Source organism: Notolepis coatsorum (genome assembly GCF_963971535.1).
Source record: "Notolepis coatsorum genome assembly, chromosome: 19".
NCBI classification, from domain to species: domain Eukaryota; kingdom Metazoa; phylum Chordata; class Actinopteri; order Aulopiformes; family Paralepididae; genus Notolepis; species Notolepis coatsorum.
Window position 1 is genome coordinate 44,305,334 of NC_140183.1, and position 21,536 is coordinate 44,326,869.

A 21,536-nucleotide genomic window follows, 5' to 3' on the forward strand; every position below is an offset into this window, starting at 1 on the left:
AAAAGCTAAGAAAGGGATTAAAAGGAGGTGTATTTCTATTATTGGGGTTAACTTGTGGAACAATGCGGATATACAGTTAAGAATGAGTAATTCGGGGGGAGCTCCAGTAGCTCACCGCGTACCTCGAACGCTATTTCGGCGTCAGGGACAACCGTGCGCGTCACGGATCTGGGGTAGCGAGTTCGACTCCCGGACAAGCCGTACTTTCTCAGAGTGTCTTTCCCCCCATCTGTACCCCCATTCAACCTGTTTCTGTCGGTCGTACTTGACCAGAGAAAAAAAGCGATAAACGCAAAAAGAACCAGCTGACTGGTCAAAGTAAAAAAAAAAAAATGAGTAATTCGATTTTGGTTTTTAAGAAAAAGGTTTGTAAAGCTATTTTTGAAAACTACAAGGGTGAATAACACTGTTTTTTTTTTTTTTTTTTTTTTTTAGAATACTGTTTTGGAATCTACATTTTTCTATTTTCTTTGTAAAGCTACATTTTGAAAAACTACAAGGGTGAATAATACTGTTTTGCTTGCTTTTTTTTCTTTTCTTTAGAATACTGTTTTGGAGTATACATTTTTGTATTTTTTGGTAAGAATATAGGACAGGCACATAATAAGCACTATGCTTCAGTCTGTACCTTTTCAGTCACTGTAAATAATCAAATATTGATAAATGATGATGTATATTGTACTGTGTGTGATGATGACTGAAAAAATTAACTACTACTACTACTACTACTCAAGGAGGCAACTCTTTTCACCTGCACAGCGCAATCTCTCAGTGGCGAGGAGTAACGCGTGGGAGGCTCACGCTGCCCCCGATACTTCCTGATTCTGCTGTACAGGCGCACCAACCGACCTGTAGGAGTCGCTGTCCACAACGTCCGATCCCCACCCACCGGCTTTCCCACCCCCTAATACTGCCAATTGTATTAGTATGAACAACCAGCCAAGCCGGAAGCAACGCCGAGAGCTGGGCTCGAACCCAGCATATCCTGCGTTAGTGGCGAGCGCCTTGCCCACTGCGCCACTTAGCCGCCCTACAGAGGAACAATTTAACAACAATGTTAGGCTAGATGGAAATTTTTCTTTGATACATTTTAACTGTAGAAGCTTATATGCAAATTGTACCAAGATTAGCGAATATCTGAAAACGCTGAAAGGCAAGTTCAAAGTAATAGCACTTTCGGAAACATGGATTAATGAACAGAGAGGTATTGATTTCGGCATTGAGGGGTATGAGTTATTTCACAGCAGTAGAAAGGGTAAAAAGGGAGGCGATGCAGCTGTGTTTGTCGCCAGTGACCTGAAATGCAAAGCAGTTGAATATATGACACTGGTAGTCGATGATTTATTTTAATGTGTAACTGTGGAAGTACATATGGAAAATACTAAAGAATTTAGTGTTACGTGTGTATATACAATGATAGACATGACCATAATACCAGACATGCTTCAAGTAGTCGCTTCACCCTACCTCTGCCTAGAACCAACGCTCTAAAGAAAACTGCAATGTATAGAGCCATAACATACTGGAATAGGATCACATTACATATTATACGGACGGAAAACAAGGACAGTTTCAAAAAGAAACTCAAAGGAGCCATAATCCGGAAGGAAATTGATATATGTCATGCATGAGTGTAGCTGCAGCCATGTTATCCAAAACTTCTTCTGATTACTTTGTGCGTATTTCTTTTTCTTTTTAAAGGTATGGTGAAATTGATGTTTTAGTAACATTGATGAGCATTCTAAAAGCAATTCTTAAAAAGATTCAATTTTAAAAACAATCTTAAATTGTATTTAACACTGTATTTTGTATTTTGTTTTGTTTTTTTGTTTTCTGTTTCTTTGCTTGCATGTAATTTTAGCCATCTTAATTGTTAGTTTCATTGTGTATTGTATGTTGAGTACTGACTTTTAATAATTCTGTTTTGCAATAATTGTTTTTGTATGTTTTTTTGTGTGGACCCCAGGAAGACTAGCTGGTTGCCATGGCACCAGCTAATGGGGATCCGTAATAAAATCAAAATATATAGAACACCTGGATCCAAAATAGAGGTTTTTAATGATAGTCTGGAAGACTTATTGGGAAAGATGGGTGAAAAAGAAACATGTATAATTTGTGGTGACTTTAACATTGACCTGCTAAGCTCACCCAGAAACAAAACAACAAGGGACTTTTTAGATGTGGTATAGCAGAGGGCTTTACCCATTTATTACCAAAGCAACTAGAATAACAACTAATTCTGCTACGCTAATCGATCACATTTTTATAAATGTCATTGAAAATAGCATAACAAGTGGACTGGTGATCAATGACATAAGCGACCACTTACCTGTGTTTCTTACTTATGACTGTCTATTGAATAGAGATAGGGAGGAGATAGCCTATAGATATGTACAAAAAAGAACTGATGAGGCAATAAACAAGTTTAGAAACGATCTCCTTGAAGCAGACTGGAAGGAGGTTTATGTGGGAGAGGCGAATGTGCATATGAGGCTTTTATTAAAATATATCTATCATTGTATGAACAACATTGTCCTAATGTATTATGTAAACAAAGAGACAAATACAACGAAAAGCCTGATTACAAAGGGACTACAGAATGCTTGTAAAAAGAAGAAGAAACTCTATAGAGACTTTATGAATGTAAGAACAAACATTGCTGAAACGAAATATAAGGTATACAAAAATAAATTAATAGCTATAATGACACATGCTAAGAAAGAATATTATAATAATATATTAGAACAAAATAAAAGTAATATTAAAGAAACTTGGAATATCTTAAATAAAGTAATAGGAAAAACATCTGGGCCCACAAAGCCGCCAAGCCACTTTATAGATGAGGAAAATAAGATTATAAAAAATATGAAAGAAGTGGCAAATGGATTTAACACATTTTTCGTAAATGTTGGACCTAACTTGGCAAAAACCATTGGGAAAAACAATGACGGAGATGTGCAGAGTGGAGCAAAAGGGGGCAGCAGAGTGCTGCAGTCCATGTTTTTGGGAGAAGTCAGTAACAACAGTAGTAAAACTGAAAAATTAGACCAGTTCATTGAAAATAATATGTTACTGAGTGAGAGTCAGTATGGATTTCGGTCCAATAGATCCACTGCTTCAGCTGTGACAGACATAGTGGAGGACATAGCAACAGCTATGGATAACAAAAAGTTCACTATAGGGGTCAGTCAAGTCAAGTCAAGAGTTTTATTTGTCACGGCATACAAGTATACAATGAAATGCGGTGGTCTTGCCCGCAACGATGTGCAATACAGTTGTAGCTAAGGGGCTACACAACCCGGACTGTATTAAAGATTGTTTAGATTAAACCACTACTAAAGAATATTAATAGCCAGACAGTATAGTTAGACAAAATGGCGGACACTCAATTGACGGCACGGGGACAAGGATACCAAGTTTACAGTATTTTAATAGTCATAGCAACATACATATTAATTATCACGGTTCGCTTTTAATAATAGAATGTCAGGGTATCAAAGTCAGCGGTAATGAATAGTTCCTAGGTTACGGATACTCGACCGGAGCTCTGCAGGGAGTGAGAAGAAACGAGGCGATACTGGGAAAAGCAAATGGTAGCTGGAGACGATGGTTTCCCTCTGGAGCTCCAAGCTCCGGAGGAACTGTAGACCGGTCGGATAATCCTGTCGTCGCTGGAAGAAAAGGGGTCTCGTACGGAACCAGTCCTTGTAATCCTAGCGCCCGATGGCAGGGTTAATAGCTATTAATCCAAAAGCCCGTTGGCATAGATGGTAGCTAGCTAGCTTCGTTTGTACTGGAAGCTAACCCGCAGACGGTCTCCAATGAGTAGTTATATCCAAACGCCGCTGGGTTTAACTATACGTTTCTCCACGTTACTTCGCTTACACAAGTCACTATACTGCGCCAATAATGGCTCTACAATATTATAGTCGTATCTAAGTAGCCATTAGCTCTCTGTAACGATACACTGCTTGTAGGTCTGTGTACAACTGTACCGGACGTATCACGCTCTCGCTCTGCTACTTCTCCTGTTATGTTACTGCCGCGCGGCTGCTTGTACCATCTACAATATATATACTCAAACTAATTCCTATGGGGCTCAGCCGATTTACCTGTACCGAATCAATGCGCCTGCTCTGGGCTTGTCCGAACTTGTCTGAACATGTCTAGAAACCATGTCTAGGGGGGCTCGTCTCTGGCGCCTACAACGTCAATGGTGGGACCCAATGAGGCGAGCGAAGAATACTATTATGCAAATAGATGGCGTAAAGATATATATCTTATATATATATAAACAATATACAAGTTATACAAAATAATAAACGCAGACTTTCAGTGTTAATCTGGACCTTCAGAACAGCCGCTCCCTAATTAGTCCGAACCTAATTAGTAAAATAAATGGGGGGCACAGATTAATATTAAGGGTCAAGTCAACTTCTCCATAATGTGCTATGGGGAGTTGGAAATAATCTATAAGGTCAGTGGGTTATCGTCGTCGTCAGGGGGGTCAGGGAACACAGGCAGCTCTATCAACTTGACTACTGGTCTGGTGTAGGTCCGCCCTTGGACGATGACTTCTGCCGCTCTGACCTTCCCATCGGAACCGTTAATCACTTTGCTCACACGGCCGGCCGGCCACGTAGCTCGGGGTAGTGACTGGTCTATTATCATCACGACGGTACCCACTGTCAGGTTGTCCCTGTCTTTAACCCACTTCTGACGGGCTTGAAGGGATGGTAGATAGTGTAGGAGGAAGCGGGCCCAAAACTGGTCGGCCAGTACTTGGCTGTGTCTCCACATCCTCCGGCCGTTCATCTCGTTCTGTCTGTACACCGTCTGAGGAAGGGCAGGGTCCAGCCGCCCCATCAAGAGGTAGTTTGGGGTGATGGGGTCGATGTCAGCTACGTCGCTTGAAACGTAGCCGAGGGGCTTGGAGTTCAGAACTCCCTCAATCTCTGTGAGGACCGTAGCCAGGACTTCATCGCCCACGGTCTGGGCCCCAAGTACGGTGTACATAGCAGTCTTTATGGATCGGACCTCTCTCTCCCACGTTCCCCCGAAATGGGGGGCGTTCGGGGGGTTGAACTGGAAGGTGACCTGAGCAGGAGCGAGGCGGATCTTGAGTTCTTCACCCATAGTCAGGAAGCTCTCTCTCAGTTCCGTGTCTCCTCCTCGGAAATTTGTCCCTTGGTCGGACAATAGCACTGATGGGGTCCCTCTCCTTGCTTGGAACCTCCGGAATGACATGAGGAACGAGTCTGTACTCATGGTCTGGAGGAGCTCAATGTGAACAGCTCGGGTGGTCATGCACTTGTACACGATGCCCCACCTCTTCTCTGTTCCTCTTCCTTTCTTGACGTTGAATGGGCCGAAGCAGTCCACGCCCGTGGAGTGGAAGGCCCGCTCGCCGAGTCGGAGGCGGCAGGGAGGCAGGTCGGCCATCTTCGGAATACTAGGCTGTGCCCTCCACTTGCGACAGGTCGGGCAAGTACGTTGGAATCGACGTACAGCTTCTCTCCCTTGGAGTATCCAGAAGCACCGTCGGATCTCCGCAAAGACTCGTTCGGCCCCCGCGTGGCACACCACCTTGTCGTACTTCTGGATGATCAGATCTGTTATCTTGTGTCGGCTGTTTAGGACGATGGGATGCTTAACATCTTCGGCCAAGTCCGGGGCCCGTCTCAATCGACCACCCACCCTGATGAGGTGCTGGGCGTCGAGCTCTGGGGCTAAGGTGAGGAGTCGACTGTCTGAGGGGACTGGCTTTTCCCCTCTCAGACAATCTATTTCTTCTGGGAAGGAGTCTCTTTGTGCTCTCTTTAGTAGAAGAAGTTCTGCTTCCTCGTAGGCCGATGCGTCGAGGTCTGTGGTGGGGGGAAGTTCCCGGTGGTGCCATAGGAATGTCCTTTTCTGAGCACTCTCAAGGGTTAGACAGTCGTCTAGGTCCGGGTCCGTTGGAGCCGGGGCTTGACTCAGCCCGCAGAACATAGACTTCTTTATTTTTGACTCATCTTGGTTCGCCTCCCGTGGTGTGGGGATAGGCCACTTCTCCTCCGGGAGCTTGAGGAACTCTGGACCATCACTGTATGGGTTAGGACGTGTGAGGTCGGCTAGGGACATCCCCCGTGTGATGACATCCGCTGGGTTCTGCTTGGTGTCAACATATCTCCAACATTCCGCTCCTACCAGGTCTTGGATTTCGGTTACACGGACTCCGACGAAAACTTTGTACCGACAGGAGGCGGACTGGATCCAGGTGAGCACGGTCATGGAGTCTGACCATATATGATCTCACGCACCGGTATGGTGAGTTCACTTTGTACCATTTTTGCGAGTTGCGTGCCTACCAGAGCTGCGCAGAGCTCTAGTCGCGGGATCGACTGCTGCTTGCGGGGAGCTATCCTCGAGCGGGCCAGGATGAAGGCTACGTGGACTTCTCCTCCCTCTTCTCTGGCTCTCAGGTAGGCCACTGATCCGTACGCCACTTCAGAGGCGTCGCTGAAGACGTGCAGGTCTATCTGACACGTCTCCAGCTGCACTGTAGGGGGGAAGTAACTCCGCGGGATGGTCACCTCGCGGAAAAGACAAGTTCATCCTCCCATTCTCTCCATGTGGTAGTCAGGTGCTCGGGTATGGGGTCGTCCCAGCCCTGCTCCTTGTCCCACAGTTCTCTCACCAGCATCTTCGCCCGGGTGGTGTAGGGGAGGATACATCCCATTGGGTCGTACTGGCTGGCGAGTGTTCGGTACACACTCCGCCGAGTGGTCAGTCTAGTCGTGGACGTCTAATGATCCGTCCTCAGGGGTGTGTGTCGGTAGTGAAGCGAGTCCGTCTTGAAACGCCAGACGAGGCCCAGGGTCATCTCTTGCGCTTCGCCTGGGGTGTGCGCCATCCAGGTCTCGCTGCTCGCGGCCTTGGTCTCTGGGGGGAGGCGCCGGAGAACTTGAGGGTCGCTACTGGCCCACTGGCGGAGGTCGAATCCACCTTTGGCTAATGAAGCTCGTAGCTTCAGTAGGATGCTCTCTGCTTCTTCTGGCGTGGACACGCTCTGTAGGCAGTTGTCCACGTAGAAGCTTCTTTCCACGCTGTGTCTGACATCATCGTCGGCTCCGGGGTCTTCGGCCACGTGCTTCTTTAACGCGAACGTGGCGCAGCACCGGCTGCAGGTGGTGCCGAAGGGGAGTACCTCCCATTGGTATATTGAGGGTTGTTCGTCGTCGAGCCTCTCTCTCCACAGAAACCTCAGTAGAGGCTTGTCTTCCTCCATCAGTCGGACTTGTAGGAACATTCCCTTGATGTCGCCGCTGATGGCCACTTTGTCCTGACAAAAGCGTATCAGTACGCCGAGGAGGGAGGGTCCGAGGGTCGGGCCGGGCAGGAGTAGGTTATTCAGATTCTGTTGTCCAATCTGATAACTGCAATTGAATACAATGCGGTTCTTTCCGTTGTGGGTGACCTTGTGGTGGGGCACGTACCATGACTCTGTCGTCCTTTCGGCCTCGTGGTCATCGATTTTCTTTATGTGGCCGGCCGTTATCAGCTTCTCGATCTCGGTGCGATATATCGTTGCTTGGGGGGGGTCTTTGGCGAGGCGCCGCTCAGTGCTCTGTAGGTAGTGGTGTGTCGCTCCCTTCGGCACGTGCAGAGTGGGCATCCCTTCCCGCCTCAAGAGTGGGGTCGCGTATCTTAGCACTCCGTCGACCTCGACCCTCGTAGTCTTCTGCTCGAGTAGAGCTATGGCATACTTGTCCTCTTTGGACCGAACCATCTTGCGTTCGTTCTTGAATGGCAGCGAGTCTAGTGTCCATAGCCGCTCAACGTGCTGTAAGAGGGTATTGTCTGGGTCGCTCACCTTGGTGTAAAGGCAGCGTGTGGACGTTGGTCGGTTGGAAGGCCCGGAGAGAGGGCCCTGGAGCGTCCATCCCAGTCGGGTCTTAACCGCGGCTGGGCATCCTCTGGGTCCGATGTGGACCGCATCAGTTGGGACAATAAGGTCTGCGTGGTCGGAGCCTATGAGTAGGGTCGGTGTAGCGCCGTTGATGAGCGGTATGGGCAGTCGGCGTAGGTGTTCGTACTTCTCCCTCAGCTGTAGGATGGGGTAATCATAGCGTGACAAACCTATGTCATAGCTTGTGAACGCCTTGCTGATGCTGTACCGCTTCTCGGGCTGGTCGATCGCTGCAATGGTGAACGAGACGTTTTCACCTTTGATTGTCTTTAAGTCTCGACGAATGGTACGGAGGGTCATGGTCTCCTCTGGACCCCGCAGGTCCAACTGGGTCGCGGCGGAGGCGAGGAGGATGGTCTTCTCTGACCCGTCGCCGAGGATGGCGTAGGTGTCGAGTACCTTGTCTCCGTGACTGAGGAGTACTCGTACCACCTTGAGGAGCACCCTGGAGCTCCCACTCTTCGCGGGGTCGATGTAGAGTACTTCTGCTCTCGAGCTGCTTTGTGGGGCGGGTTTTCGCTTGTTGCTCTCGTGCAGTGCTTCGAGGTGAGCGCCGTCACACTTGCCCACACTTCTTCTTAAGGCGGCATTCTGCTGCCATGTGGCCGTGCGCGCAGCGGAAGCAGCAGCGGTTAGCTTTAATCCACTGACTTACGTCGTCGGTGGTCAGTTTCTTGAATGCGTCGCACTGTGACAGCCAGTGTTCGTTGTCGCAGTATTGACATGCGATCTTCCATTTTCCCTTGGCGGGGGGGTTGTGACTCTTCTGTTGTGACACCGACTCGGCCTGGTGCATCACGGTGATGGGCCTGCTTTGGTCTTTAAACCTTCTCGGTCCCTCTTTAATGTTCGAGCCACCCCATGCGAAGGTGTCAATTCTTAGGCTGCTAACCTCCCTGGCTAGGAAGTCAGCAAGGTCCAGGAGTGATTGTTCTGGGCCATTTGGGTCACGGTGGTTTCTTTGCCGCCGAAAACGTTCTTGGCGGAATGGGGGGAGCTTCTCTAATATACGTTCCACGTTGGAGTTGGCGTACAACTCGTACATCCCCTTCTCTCGTTGGGACCCGAGCATCCCTACCAGGGATTGTACTTTGACGGATAGGTCGTCCAGGGCTCGGTTGTCTTTAGCTGGGGGGAGACGTTCAATCTCACGTATCTCCTGAATGACATAGTCCCATGTACGTCCGTAACGTGCATCGAGGGCAACCAGGGCGTCAGAATAGGGAGTTTGTGAATTGGAGTATGCCAGCGCTATGTTATGCGCTCTAGTTACCTTGAGGTGCTTAAGGAGGATGGCATACTTGTATGACTCGTCCTGTACTCCGGACATAATTGTCTCTAGGCACATACGCAGCTCGGTCTTCTCTTGTGATGTCTGGGAATGTGGGTGTCCCAATGTAGGATGCCATGGATGGCTGTGACACTGACGCACGTGGGGGGAGAGGCCTCCTTGGCGAGTCTCCCCGTACGTGGGGTCGTTGGTTCGTGCTGGGCGGGAACCAGAGGCTGGGTTCCCAGGCACTATTCCTCTGTGCTGTCTGTTGCTCGAACTCCCCACTGGGACGTGTTGGGGGTTCATAACGCAGCGTGTCGGGACTGAGACCGGGGCTGCACTGTTCCTCCTGGTCTGAGATGGGGTCGTGCGGGTGGGCTTTCTGTCCTCCCTCGTCCTCCGTTAGGCTTTGTAGTCGCTCGGCTAGCTGCTCTGCAACGTAAGCAGGTTCTTCCCTTAGGCGGGTTCCCGTGTAGGTTTGTCGGGGAGGGGAAGGTGCCCTTGACCCGTGCCGTGATGATCTCCGGGAGCTCCGGGTGGAAGAGTGGGGAGTCACCCTCTGGAGCGCTTGCTCCATCATTTGTGCTTGTAGGCGGTCTCGTTTTGCCTCGCACTGCGCATTTGCGCGGTCTCGCTCCATGGTTTCTTGAGCCTGGAGGCGCCTCTCTTCCAGTCTGAGATGTATCGCGGCGTCAGCCTGGAGGTGACTCTCTTCCAGTCTGAGATGTTCGCGCTCACTCTCTCGTTGCGCCTGGAGGCGGTCACGCTCACCCTGGATGCGGTCACGCTCACTCTCTTGTTGCGCCTGGAGGCGTCTCTCTTCCACTCTGGAATGTTCACGCTCACTTTCTTGTTGCGCCTGGAGACGGTCTCTTTCCGCTGAAGCGGTTAGCGTGGCGATCAGGACTTGCGCTAGCCTCTGGTCGGCCTCGCTTGGGGATGACGCTGATGATGGTGATTTGGAGTTGGCAGGGCTTGGCGGTGACCTGGTCTCCTTACGCGTTCCGAGGTCCATCTCGGGGGCGCTGTACTTTGTCTTCTCCCGCGCTCCGAGGTCCATCTCGGGGGCGCGGTGCTCTTTACTCTGGTGCGCTCCGAGGTCCATCTCGGGGGCGCATTCTTTACCTTCTTGCGCTCTGAGGTCCATCTCGGGGGCGCGTTCTTTACCTTCTTGCGCTCCGAGGTCCATCTCGGGGGCGCGGTGTTCTATGGGCATAGTCAAGTCATGTCCCGCTTGTCCCCCCCGTGAGCTAAGTCAGTTTCACTTAAACTAGCTTGGGTCTCTACCGGTGGGTTTGACAGGTCGATAAGGTTGGGCATACTTGAGCTACTAATGTTATCCTTGTTTAATGTCCTCGTAGATAAGCTAGGAGGTAAATCTACAGCGTAGTTCTCCAAGTGGGGAGGGGGCTGACGCTGGCGCCTAGGGCGCTCTAATGGGGGAGAGCCGATTGGAGAGTGTCCGCCGCTGGCCATATTATCACTAATATTATTATTATTACTGATACCCTCCGGCTCGAAGGACCAATTGTAGCTAAGGGGCTACACAACCCGGACTGTATTAAAGATTGTTTAGATTAAACCACTACTAAAGAATATTAATAGCCAGACAGTATAGTTAGACAAAATGGCGGACACTCAATTGACGGCGCGAGGACAAGGATACCAAGTTTACAGTATTTTAATAGTCATAGCAACATACATATTAATTATCACGGTTCGCTTTTAATAATAGAATGTCAGGGTATCAAAGTCAGCGGTAATGAATAGTTCCTAGGTTACGGATACTCGACCGGAGCTCTGCAGGGAGTGAGAAAAAACGAGGCGATACTGGGAAAAGCAAATGGTAGCTGGAGACGATGGTTTCCCTCTGGAGCTCCAAGCTCCGGAGGAACTGTAGACCGGTCGGATAATCCTGTCGTCGCTGGAAGAAAAGGGGTCTCGTACGGAACCGGTCCTTGTAATCCTAGCGCCCGATGGCAGGGTTAATAGCTATTAATCCAAAAGCCTGTTGGCATAGATGGTAGCTAGCTAGCTTCGTTTGTACCGGAAGCTAACCCACAGACGGTCTCCAATGAGTAGTTATATCCAAACGCCGCTGGGTTTAACTATACGTTTCTCCACGTTACTTCGCTTACACAAGTCACTATACTGCGCCAATAATGGCTCTACAATATTATAGTCGTATCTAAGTAGCCATTAGCTCTCTGTAACGATACACTGCTTGTAGGTCTGTGTACAACTGTACCGGACGTATCACGCTCTCGCTCTGCTACTTCTCCTGTTATGTTACTGCCGCGCGGCTGCTTGCACCATCTACAATATATATACTCAAACTAATTCCTATGGGGCTCAGCCGATTTACCTGTACCGAATCAATGCGCCTGCTCTGGGCTTGTCCGAACTTGTCTGAACATGTCTAGAAACCATGTCTAGGGGGGCTCGTCTCTGGCGCCTACAACGTCAAGGGTGGGACCCAATGAGGCAAGCGAAGAATACTATTATGCAAACAGATGGCGTAAAGATATATATCTTATATATATAAACAATATACAAGTTATACAAAATAATAAACGCAGACTTTCAGTGTTAATCTGGACCTTCAGAACAACAGTGGTACAACATATAATAGAATCCAATAAAACAACATTGTGCAATAAACAGGTAACATAGTGGGGCATCTCGGTATTTGTACATAGTTATTTACAGAGCATGGAGGACATGCTAGGTCCCTTGGTAGTGCAATACACTGTTACTGTTGCTATACTATTTTTAAAGTGACCCTTCCTTTGTGGCCATAAGTGTGGGCGTGTGCATCATGAGTGTGTGCTTGCTCATGTTAAAGTGGCTGCTAGTGTGCGAGCGTGTACAGCGTGCGTGTCATGTGTGTGCTCATGTGCGCTTGTGTGTGGAGAGTTCAGTGTTCTGTGGCACTCAGTGTTCAGTGTTCAAGGCTCTGATGGCCTGGGGGAAGAAGCTGAGCCGAAGCCTCTCTGTCCTAGTAGCTGGGGTTCGCAGGCGTCTGCCTGACCTCAGCAGCTGGAACAGGCCGTTATTGGGGTGGTGAGGGTCTTTGTGTATTGATCTCAAGAAAGCTTTTGATACGATAGACCATTCCATACTATTGTCAAAGCTTCACTCATATGCGTAGCTGTCAACATTGTGATTTAAAAATAAGGGAGATTTTCCAGCGAGGGAGGGAGGGGGGGATTTTTGGTCAAATCAGTTGTGCAATAGTCACTTTTGGTGAGTTGTTTCTATACAATTCACTTATATGACATTTAGGTATGACACAGGACTACAAAAGCATTTAGTATAGAAATGTGTCAACAGACTAAAGGAGGGAACCACAATATTTTGCATACAAATTATGCTGAGCAGAATGTAATATCATAACTGTCTATTATTTCTGAGGTGTTCTGAGGTGTGTGTTCAACAGAATGCAGTATCAAAAACATGTTCACAAAAAGTATGGGTTACTAAATGCTGAACTGCACTGTTATAATCACTAAGCCATTGTAAGACCTTACCTGTGTCCCTGTATCACTTGTCTCTGCTGCCCTTTTACTAAAAAACTTCCCTATGTTCATTTTCCTTTTTTTTCTGGTGGCATATTTGAGTTAGTCACCTAGTAAAAGTGAGATAATTGACAATATCAAAACATGCTAGGGCTGTACCGAATAGTTCTGTTGTGGAATATTTAAAATATTATATTATATATATATTAATATTCCTACAAATGTCCTAACCCAGTTGTACAGTAAATGACCAAGTATGGCTTTGTCAGTATTCCAATGTACAGTGCCCCCCCCACCTCCAATGTACAGCCCCCACCCACCCACCCAACCCCACCCCACCCACCCAATCTCCCCCAATGTACAGTTTCTACGTCAAATGTATATACACTCTTTTTCTGGACACTTTTTGTATCACAAACAGTACTGTATTTGCAAATCTGATATGTCATAAATGTATAGATGTAGCAGTACTGTCTATCTGTATGTCATGTATGTCATATATGTTATGATGAATTGAAAATGGGGGACCCTGATGTAAACAAGACGAAAGTCTTTCTCTGGTCTGCATCCCCTTAACAATTGTATGTATTGAGCTGTACTGTACTGTACCCATTCTGCAATCTGTTAATAAACTTTTCAATCAATCAATCAATCAATCAGCCATGCCAGTAAGCTGTAGAAATTGAGATTGAGTCAGTTGTTATAAAAATATAGAAACATAGTTTATTATCCTCCTCCTCTTTTTTCTGCTCCAGATTGATAAATCCTCTTCATGTTGCTTGTTTATTATACGTAGGTATTGCTGGCTGAAAGTTTCATTTACACGTGAAGATTTTCTTTTAGTTTTTTTTTCAAAACACAAGTGCCATGGGGCGCCTAAGGGGGTTTCCTACTGTCGTTTCATTGCATATCATCCATTTGAATTGCTGTCGCTTTTGTTGAGTACAGTCATTATGTCAGCCCTCGGGGGGGTCCCTACTGGCGGGGGCTCCAGGCTGCTGCCTGTCGTCTTCACAGCGGGTAATGTAGCCTTTTTGCATGAATAATAATAATAGCTTCATTTTATATAGCGCCTTTCAAGAGACCCAAGGTCGCTTTACATAGGGGGGGGGGAAATAACAAAGTAACACACATAGTGGACAGACACAACATATAAAGTGAGAAATTAGGGGTTAAAGGCCAAGTTGAAGAGGTGGGTTTTGAGCAGAGTCCAGAGTTGGGGCGGTGCAGAGTTCTGCAGGGAGGGAGTTCCAGAGGGTGGGAGCTGCCACACTGAAAGCTCTGTCCCCGAAGGTCCGCAGTCTGGTTCGGGGGATGGAGAGCTGACCAGTGTCCGTGGATCGCAGGGACCGTGACTGAGTGTAGGGGTGGAGGAGGTCAGTGAGGTACTGAGGTGCCAGAGCGCGAAGGAAAAAACGTATCTGAACATATGCACATTGAATGTGGAATACCACAAGGTTCAGTGTTAGGACCTAAACTGTTTATTGTATCAATGACATATGTGAAGTGTCAAAACTATTGAAATGTGTATTATTTGCGGACGACACAAATGTTTACAGCTCAGGATATGATTTAAAAGCTTTAGCAAGCATTATCATGCAGGAAATGGACAAATTCAAGAAATGGTTTAAGGAAAATAAACTATCATTAAATGTGAAAAAAACAAAGTTTATGATCTTTCGCAAGAGAAAAAAAGAGGAAAATGTTGTATTGTCAATAGATGGAGTTAATATTGAAAGGGTTACAGAACTGCGTTTTTTGGGAGTATTGCTGGACGAAGGTTTGACCTGGAAACCTCATATTGCACACGTAAGGAAAATTATTTCTAAGAGTATTTTTATTGTGAATAAAGTAAAATATGTATTAGATAACAAAGCAATGCGAACATTGTACTGTGCACTCATATTGCCTTATCTTAATTACTGTGTGGAAGTATGGGGTAACACCTATAAGAGTAATATAAAACCACTGTATATCCTACAGAAGAGATCTATTAGGATTATTTGTAAAGCAGACTATCGAGAACACACCAACATATTATTTATTAATTCTGGATTATTGAAATTGCAAGAGCTAGTTAAGTTACAGACATTAGTAGTTATGCACAAGGCCAAAAGTAAAGCATTACCAGCCAATCTACAAAACAGGTTTGTCCTCATATCACAACATGGAGAGCATAGAAGGGAAGGTCATTTTAAACATCAGTGTGCACGGACAACCCTAAAACAGATGTGTATATCAGTGGTGGGAGTCAAACTCTGGAATTCTCTTTATAATGAGTTGAAGTACTGTACAAATATTTTCCAACAAAAAAATACTTTTAACTCATTGGACGCCAGAGGTCGCTGTGGGCGTATGGCCGTTTGTGCCAGTGAAATGGGGGTACATGCCGGTGTTTTTAGTGCTAAAACTATATTAAATATTTTAGCTATGGATCTAATGATATAGTCGATTGTCATTGAGTTTTTTATGGTCAAGATGCAAAAAACAAAAATTAATACCACTGTAGATACATATTAGGCCAATGATAGACCCCCCATTTGTTAAGATCTTGTCCCTGGAACCCCCACCAAGGATATTTTTGTTGTATCATTAACTCTAATGCAGAATTGCATAACTGCATATAATAGTCATTTGGATAACAGTGTAAGAGCGAAACCTATGATCATCGCTGTTACAATCACAGCCAGGGCCTCCCTCTCACCTACTACTTCCACGCCCTTGTATGGGCAGCTTCCTGTCGCAGTTTCCACACGCTGTCAGCCAAGTCCTATCTGCACACCTGAGACCCGGCGCTGATATGAGCCCTGCGGTTCCTGCCACTCACTGTCCGAGTGTTGCTACATCTACCTAGGTACGAGGACGTAACCTACTAGCTACCCTGTCTGTTTCTCTGCATTACCCTAACCCTTGTCTCCCTGTGCCCAGGACTGCCTGCCGCTCGGTCTACCACCCGCCTGGACGTTCCTGTAAATCACAAAGGAGGGCTCCTGCTCGCACCAGTCGCACATTCCTGTACATTCAAATAACCCTGTCTGCATGGTACCTGTGGAATAAACAACCTAAACCGCTCGATTCTCCTCTCCCTGTGTTCTGCTCGTGGGCTCAAGTTAGCGCTACCCTAACAATCGCAGACATCTTTGAAGGCAACACAAGAACATGATCTCCTTAATGCCTACCTGCAGTCCATGCTCTCCTATCCCAGTAGGACCTGTGGGGCCTGGCCTCCCATAGATGCCTTTTTCACCCTGAGATGGAGACACATTTCAAATCAGCATCATACTGGACACTCATTTCACTTCCCATCACAGCCACAGCCATAATGCATAATGCATGATGTATACATGTATAATAATGTATTATGGAGGAGTGATATATATACAGTATAAAGGTCACAATATAAATGTACAGTCAGGAGTTGAAATGTCCGGTAATGTCTGATGTTTGGCAAAGGTACTCCCCCCTGCTTAGCTACAGCACTACTTGGTTGCTTCTGCCCAGGGGATATACAGGTGGCTTTGCTTTGAACTAACATTACTTGTTCAAAGCATGCACGCTCTTGTGACAGAACAGCAGTGACAAGCCTGCGCCGTGGGCTGGACTGGTAATCTGGCATACCGGACATTTTCCCGGTGGGCCGACGCGCCTTTGGGCCGTTATAATTGATTTATAAACAAAATTTTAAGTTTGGTCAACGACTAGGCTGGGACAGCGGCCCATTGGTACTGACTGACACTGGGCTGGCCCAATCACATCTCTTACTAAGCCCCCCCCCCCCCCACCTGTTTTTCGTTTGAGAACAAAATGGATAAACAGAAGAAGCGTAAAGGGGGTGCGGAGAAATTGTAATAAAATGTAATAAATGTAATAAAATAACAGACATGTTTGCTGCAGCTTCAACATCGTCACCCACAGTAGGCAAAGGAGCAGACACAGGCAGTGAAGCAGCATGTGAGCTTGCCAGGGCCGAGGGACAGTGAGCAGGAGGAGCCTGAGGTAGTTTGTGTGTGCCATGCCATGCCATGATGATGATGAATAATTAAATGAATGTCAATAATAATATGAATGATAACATACTTGTAATAATGCTATCATAAAGTGAGACTACTGCTGGTGGTCTCTCAGTCAGTCAATGTCAAATAGTGCAGCATAAGCTATTGGCATTGTTTTTGTAGCGAATGCAGTTAACTAGCTAACGTTATTTTGTCAGCATCGCGTTGGCTAAGCTAAGCCCACTTTGACCTAGGTCCATTATCGTATCATCATAATAATATTATTTAAAAAATCATTAGGATAAGGATTCCCTTGATAAAGATGCACGAAAAGGCTGTATAATATACAACACCTGTAGCTCAACTGCAAAAACTGCTTTTTTGATTTGATTAGATTTTTATTTGGAAATTACAAACACATTATCTCTAGATAATGGCTAGCCAGTTGCGTAACAAAGTTTGTATAAAAAAAAGAATGGACCTCCCTAATTTCTAAACCCTGGCTACGGCCCTGATACCTGTAGATACTATATCTATATATTCCTTACCTACTCTTACTAGTTAGTATACCACTGGCCAGTATTGCGTATTTTGCACTCTGGTTAGATGCCAACTTCTTTTTGTTGTACTGTACTTGTGCTGTATGATGACAATAGATTTTAATCCAATCTAATCTAATCTAGTTTTATCACTATTGTTTGTCATGATATCCCTGTGCACTGTCTATCAGATTAGCATATTTACCAAGTAGCTTTGTTATATATTCTATTTAATCACTTGTTACACTGTATATTGTTATGCAATTTACTGTTACCTTGCAGTCTGGTTAGAACTTCTTTTTGTTGTAATGTACTTGTGCTGTATGATGACAATACATATGAATCTAATCTAATCTAATCTATATGAGGTCTTATTGTCATTCTACCATGAACTCTGTAAGGTGTTCATAATGTGCAACACTTTCAACAGAACAAATTCTTGTACATTCAATGTATTGGCAAATGAAAGTGTTTTTGATGACAGCTGTGTGGATAACACTGACTGGCAGGTAAAGTCTTGGTCACCTTGGGTCCAGGGAACCCGATCCCAATGTCTCCAGTTGGCCCAGAAGCACCAGTGGCTCCTCGGTCTCCCTGTGGGAGGAATATTATTGGTTCAAGTATTGACCGGCTGAAACAAAATGTCACAAATCTGTACAATTGTGTTTCCCACATGCAGTGCAATCATGCATAAGGAACATCTTTAAATCTACAGCTAAAGACGGTCCTGGAAACCAATAAAACCAAATGACTGGGAAATGTAACCTTTTGTGGCATTTAAGAAACAATGAACAGCACTTGGTTCCTTTTATAAAATCTGCTCTTGTTTATGGTCCGAACTTTTCCACAATGTTCCATAGATCGGTCTTCATTCCCTTGGGATAAGGACTTCCTTGTTGGGAAGCTCCAGACAGCCTTATAGTGATTGAGAGGTCAGCATTCTAATGGCCTTGAACACACATTTTAAATGTCATCTCGTGTTGCCACAACAAGCGTGACAATAGAGATGTTGTGTAGTGTTTTATTTTTTTTTCATGTGAGAAAGTGTCTGGACATCCTTGCATGTGATTGGCAGAAAGTTCCAAGGCTTACTTTAGATCCTGCTGGGCCCTCCAGTCCCATTTCTCCTGTAGGCCCATTGGCACCCTGTAAAAGAAATATGGGACTTTAGAAAATGCGTTGATGTGCCATACACGTTTTTTTTAAACACTGCAGTATCTGCTGAAATTATCTGCTCCAAAAAACAAACTCAGGCATCTATTTCCTCACAGCCTATAAATATATACATTAATTTAAAGTGGTAATCTGCTAGATCCTTTTTTTCTACATCCAGTGATAAGCATTCATTGGTGTTGCACTTTTTCTTTCAATCTTTTTTTAATCTTGAAAGATCATCTCAAAGACGTTGAGAGGTATAGTACATAACACAAAATAAATATAGAAACAGAAATGTCAATCAATTAAACAATTTAAATTAATTAAAACAACTACAGACTGAGGTGAAATTGTTGATATTATAGACCAATGGATATAAAAATATTGAGTTTTAAAGTGCTTTGCAAAACATTCCATATGTTGAGGGCACAGAAGATAAAAGCAGATCTTCCTAATTTTGCATCACTTCCTGTGCACCGGATGCTTTCCCCTGGAAATATCCTACAGGATATCAGTGATTCAAACAACAAATGTAAAATCATTCATGGACCGGGTATAAGTGGAATCACTATTGTGTAAATGGACATTTATTTACATGAAAATTTACTGAGATTATTACTTTAAATGTGAAAGTTATTACAAAAACATTTTTAGAAATCCCCCACTGTAGATGAGTTGGCTTATCTGCAGACTGCACTAACCCTACCTGTCTTAAAAGAGAAATACACAGGGATTGAAAAATTAAAACTTGTGGCTTTCATGTCGTTCCACCCTCAGGGCCTATTGGCAGAACAACAAGGCTATACTGACACTCTGACCAGTACCACAGAGGATGAAGAGTGGCCACAGGCAGCTATGCCCCTGCACTAATCCCACTACACAAAGTCTGCTCCTGTAAGAATAATATCCTGCAAGCCTGGATTCACTGCTTTGGATAGTCACATTAGAATCAGGATTAGCCATAATCCAATATTCACATTCCATAAGTGCAGGGGTGCATTTTCCATATTTGAGAGTGACCGGGCTGTCTCATATCTGTTGAGATGTCTTTGTCATCCATGTAACACTTTGGCACACTGTGTGCGTAGCCTAGTATGTGTCGTCTGTCGTATGTCTGGAATAAGGCATGAAGAAGCACACTTTGAGGAAACACCCTCAAGATCAGAAATGGAGCAATTTTGGGTAGCTTCCTTTTTCATATGTGAAATTATATAGTTATAATCCTTAACCTCAAATAAGCATGGTGTGTAAAGTACCAGAATACTGGAGCTGCATATGAGAATGTATCTTTGGGGGATTGTTTGCCCGTATGGTTCATAATGAGCATCATTGTACCTGTTCTCCTCTTGGTCCGTGCAGGCCTAGGGGTCCTTCAAGGCCCTGCCGGATGACATTGGGATTTATTAAGAACACAGGGATGTGAGGAATGGTTTAAAGTAAATTATGCAAAGCTTAACTTATGATTTCTCCCTTTTCATTAGGAACACAGGGAAGGGTGAGGAAGGGTTGAAATGAAATGATGTACTTAAAGCTTAAACTTACGATTTCTCCCTTTTCTCCGGGAGTGCCACAGTCTCCTCTCTCTCCCTGAAAGATCATATATGCAAGTTGAACCAAAGTGTACCACTCAAACAACCAGTTACTTGAGTCAAAGCCATTAGCTATCAATCTAAGTGATGAAGCTAAGTTAATTTGTACTCACCTTATTGCCCTTAAAACCTGAACGGCCCTGTGAAAGAAGCAACAATAAACAAGCAGTGTTTAACAAGCAATAGAAAGAGGTCATACGAGTTATGCCAATAAAAAAGAGGAAGCATTGTACCTCCAGGCCTTCGTTTCCAGGACGACCGCTCAGTCCAGGCTCTCCCTTTTAAAATGTAGACAAAAATGGCTATGAGCTGCATTAAGACCAATGACTGAAATAGGGTGAATTAATTTAGTTTTTACAGTAAAACTTACTCTCGATCCTCTTATACCAGGTGGTCCGCTAAAGCCCACATCCCCTTTTTTACCCTGGAAGGAGTGTGATATAATGTTAGAGCTTGACTTGTGAACTCTGTCAAAGTAACGTATTAGAGGCTAATGTGACGCAAACTGTGATTTGAAGAGCAAACACGCCACCACCATCACCACAACAATAACAACAACAACAACAACAACAACAACAACAACAAACACACACACACCACGTAAATTACAAACATGCAATAGACATGTCACATAAACATTGTAAATGCAGCCAGATGATATTCAGATACATCTTACATACATGTTACATACTGTACACGCTCAATTAACAATCAAGTTGGTGCAGGTTACAAAACTAGACTTGTGCTGTCAGTAGCTGGCACTGACACTTTATAGCACACACCCACTTTAAACAAACACACCGTAGCACCCACTCCCCACACTTTATATTTATTGATGAAGGATTGCACTACAACTCGTACACCTTACTGTAAATTGTACCTAAATTGTACCTCATCCCATTTCTGCTTTGCACTAGATAGTACTGTACATTAGTACGCTGCATAGTATTGTATATTATATGGTAACTCAGAACATTGTACATATGTCTATACCGAACACTGTGACCTCATTTTCTTCTTCTAAATTACATGCTATACTATGTTATTTGATACTATCTTGTCTAGCACAGTCTCTGGAGCGTAACAGTAAGAAGCATTTTGTATGAAAGTATTCTGTACTTGTGTATGACAACTATTAAAGAACTTGAACTTGAACTTGAACTTGAGGTTGTCTATACTCTATCAGACCGACGGTGTGTCATAATCACTGCCATGTAATTGCCACGCCTCTGTTTACGACTTGTAAACAGGAGGTAGGCGGCATTTGTTTGCAATCTGCAATTTTAGAACAAAACAGACTGACATAAGTCCTTAGATCAAGTCCCAGAAATAGTCATTATGTCTTAGTGCTCAGTCACCCGGAGATAAAATAAGCATAATATTAAATTAAATAGTCATTATGTCTTAGTGCTCAGTCACCCGGAGATAAATAAGCATAATATTAAATTAAATAGTCATTATGTCTTAGTGCTCAGTCACCCGGAGATAAATAAGCATAATATTAAATTAAATAGTCATTATG

At 44.9% G+C, this 21,536-nt stretch overlaps 1 protein-coding gene across 1 annotated transcript in view; it reads right to left on the reverse strand.

Annotated features, from left to right (window-relative positions):
- LOC311246028 (uncharacterized protein) overlaps positions 1-21,536 on the reverse strand; it is a 90,270-nt gene that overhangs the window by 58,793 nt on the left and 9,941 nt on the right. The window contains exons 6-13 of the mRNA XM_084336094.1: positions 20,385-20,438; positions 20,248-20,292; positions 20,128-20,154; positions 19,968-20,012; positions 19,761-19,805; positions 18,363-18,416; positions 17,796-17,864; positions 15,919-15,987 (exon numbers count right to left, since the gene is read on the reverse strand). Coding sequence (XP_084192220.1) covers positions 15,919-15,987; positions 17,796-17,864; positions 18,363-18,416; positions 19,761-19,805; positions 19,968-20,012; positions 20,128-20,154; positions 20,248-20,292; positions 20,385-20,438 — 408 coding nt within the window. The remainder of the gene's footprint in view (positions 1-15,918; positions 15,988-17,795; positions 17,865-18,362; positions 18,417-19,760; positions 19,806-19,967; positions 20,013-20,127; positions 20,155-20,247; positions 20,293-20,384; positions 20,439-21,536) is intronic.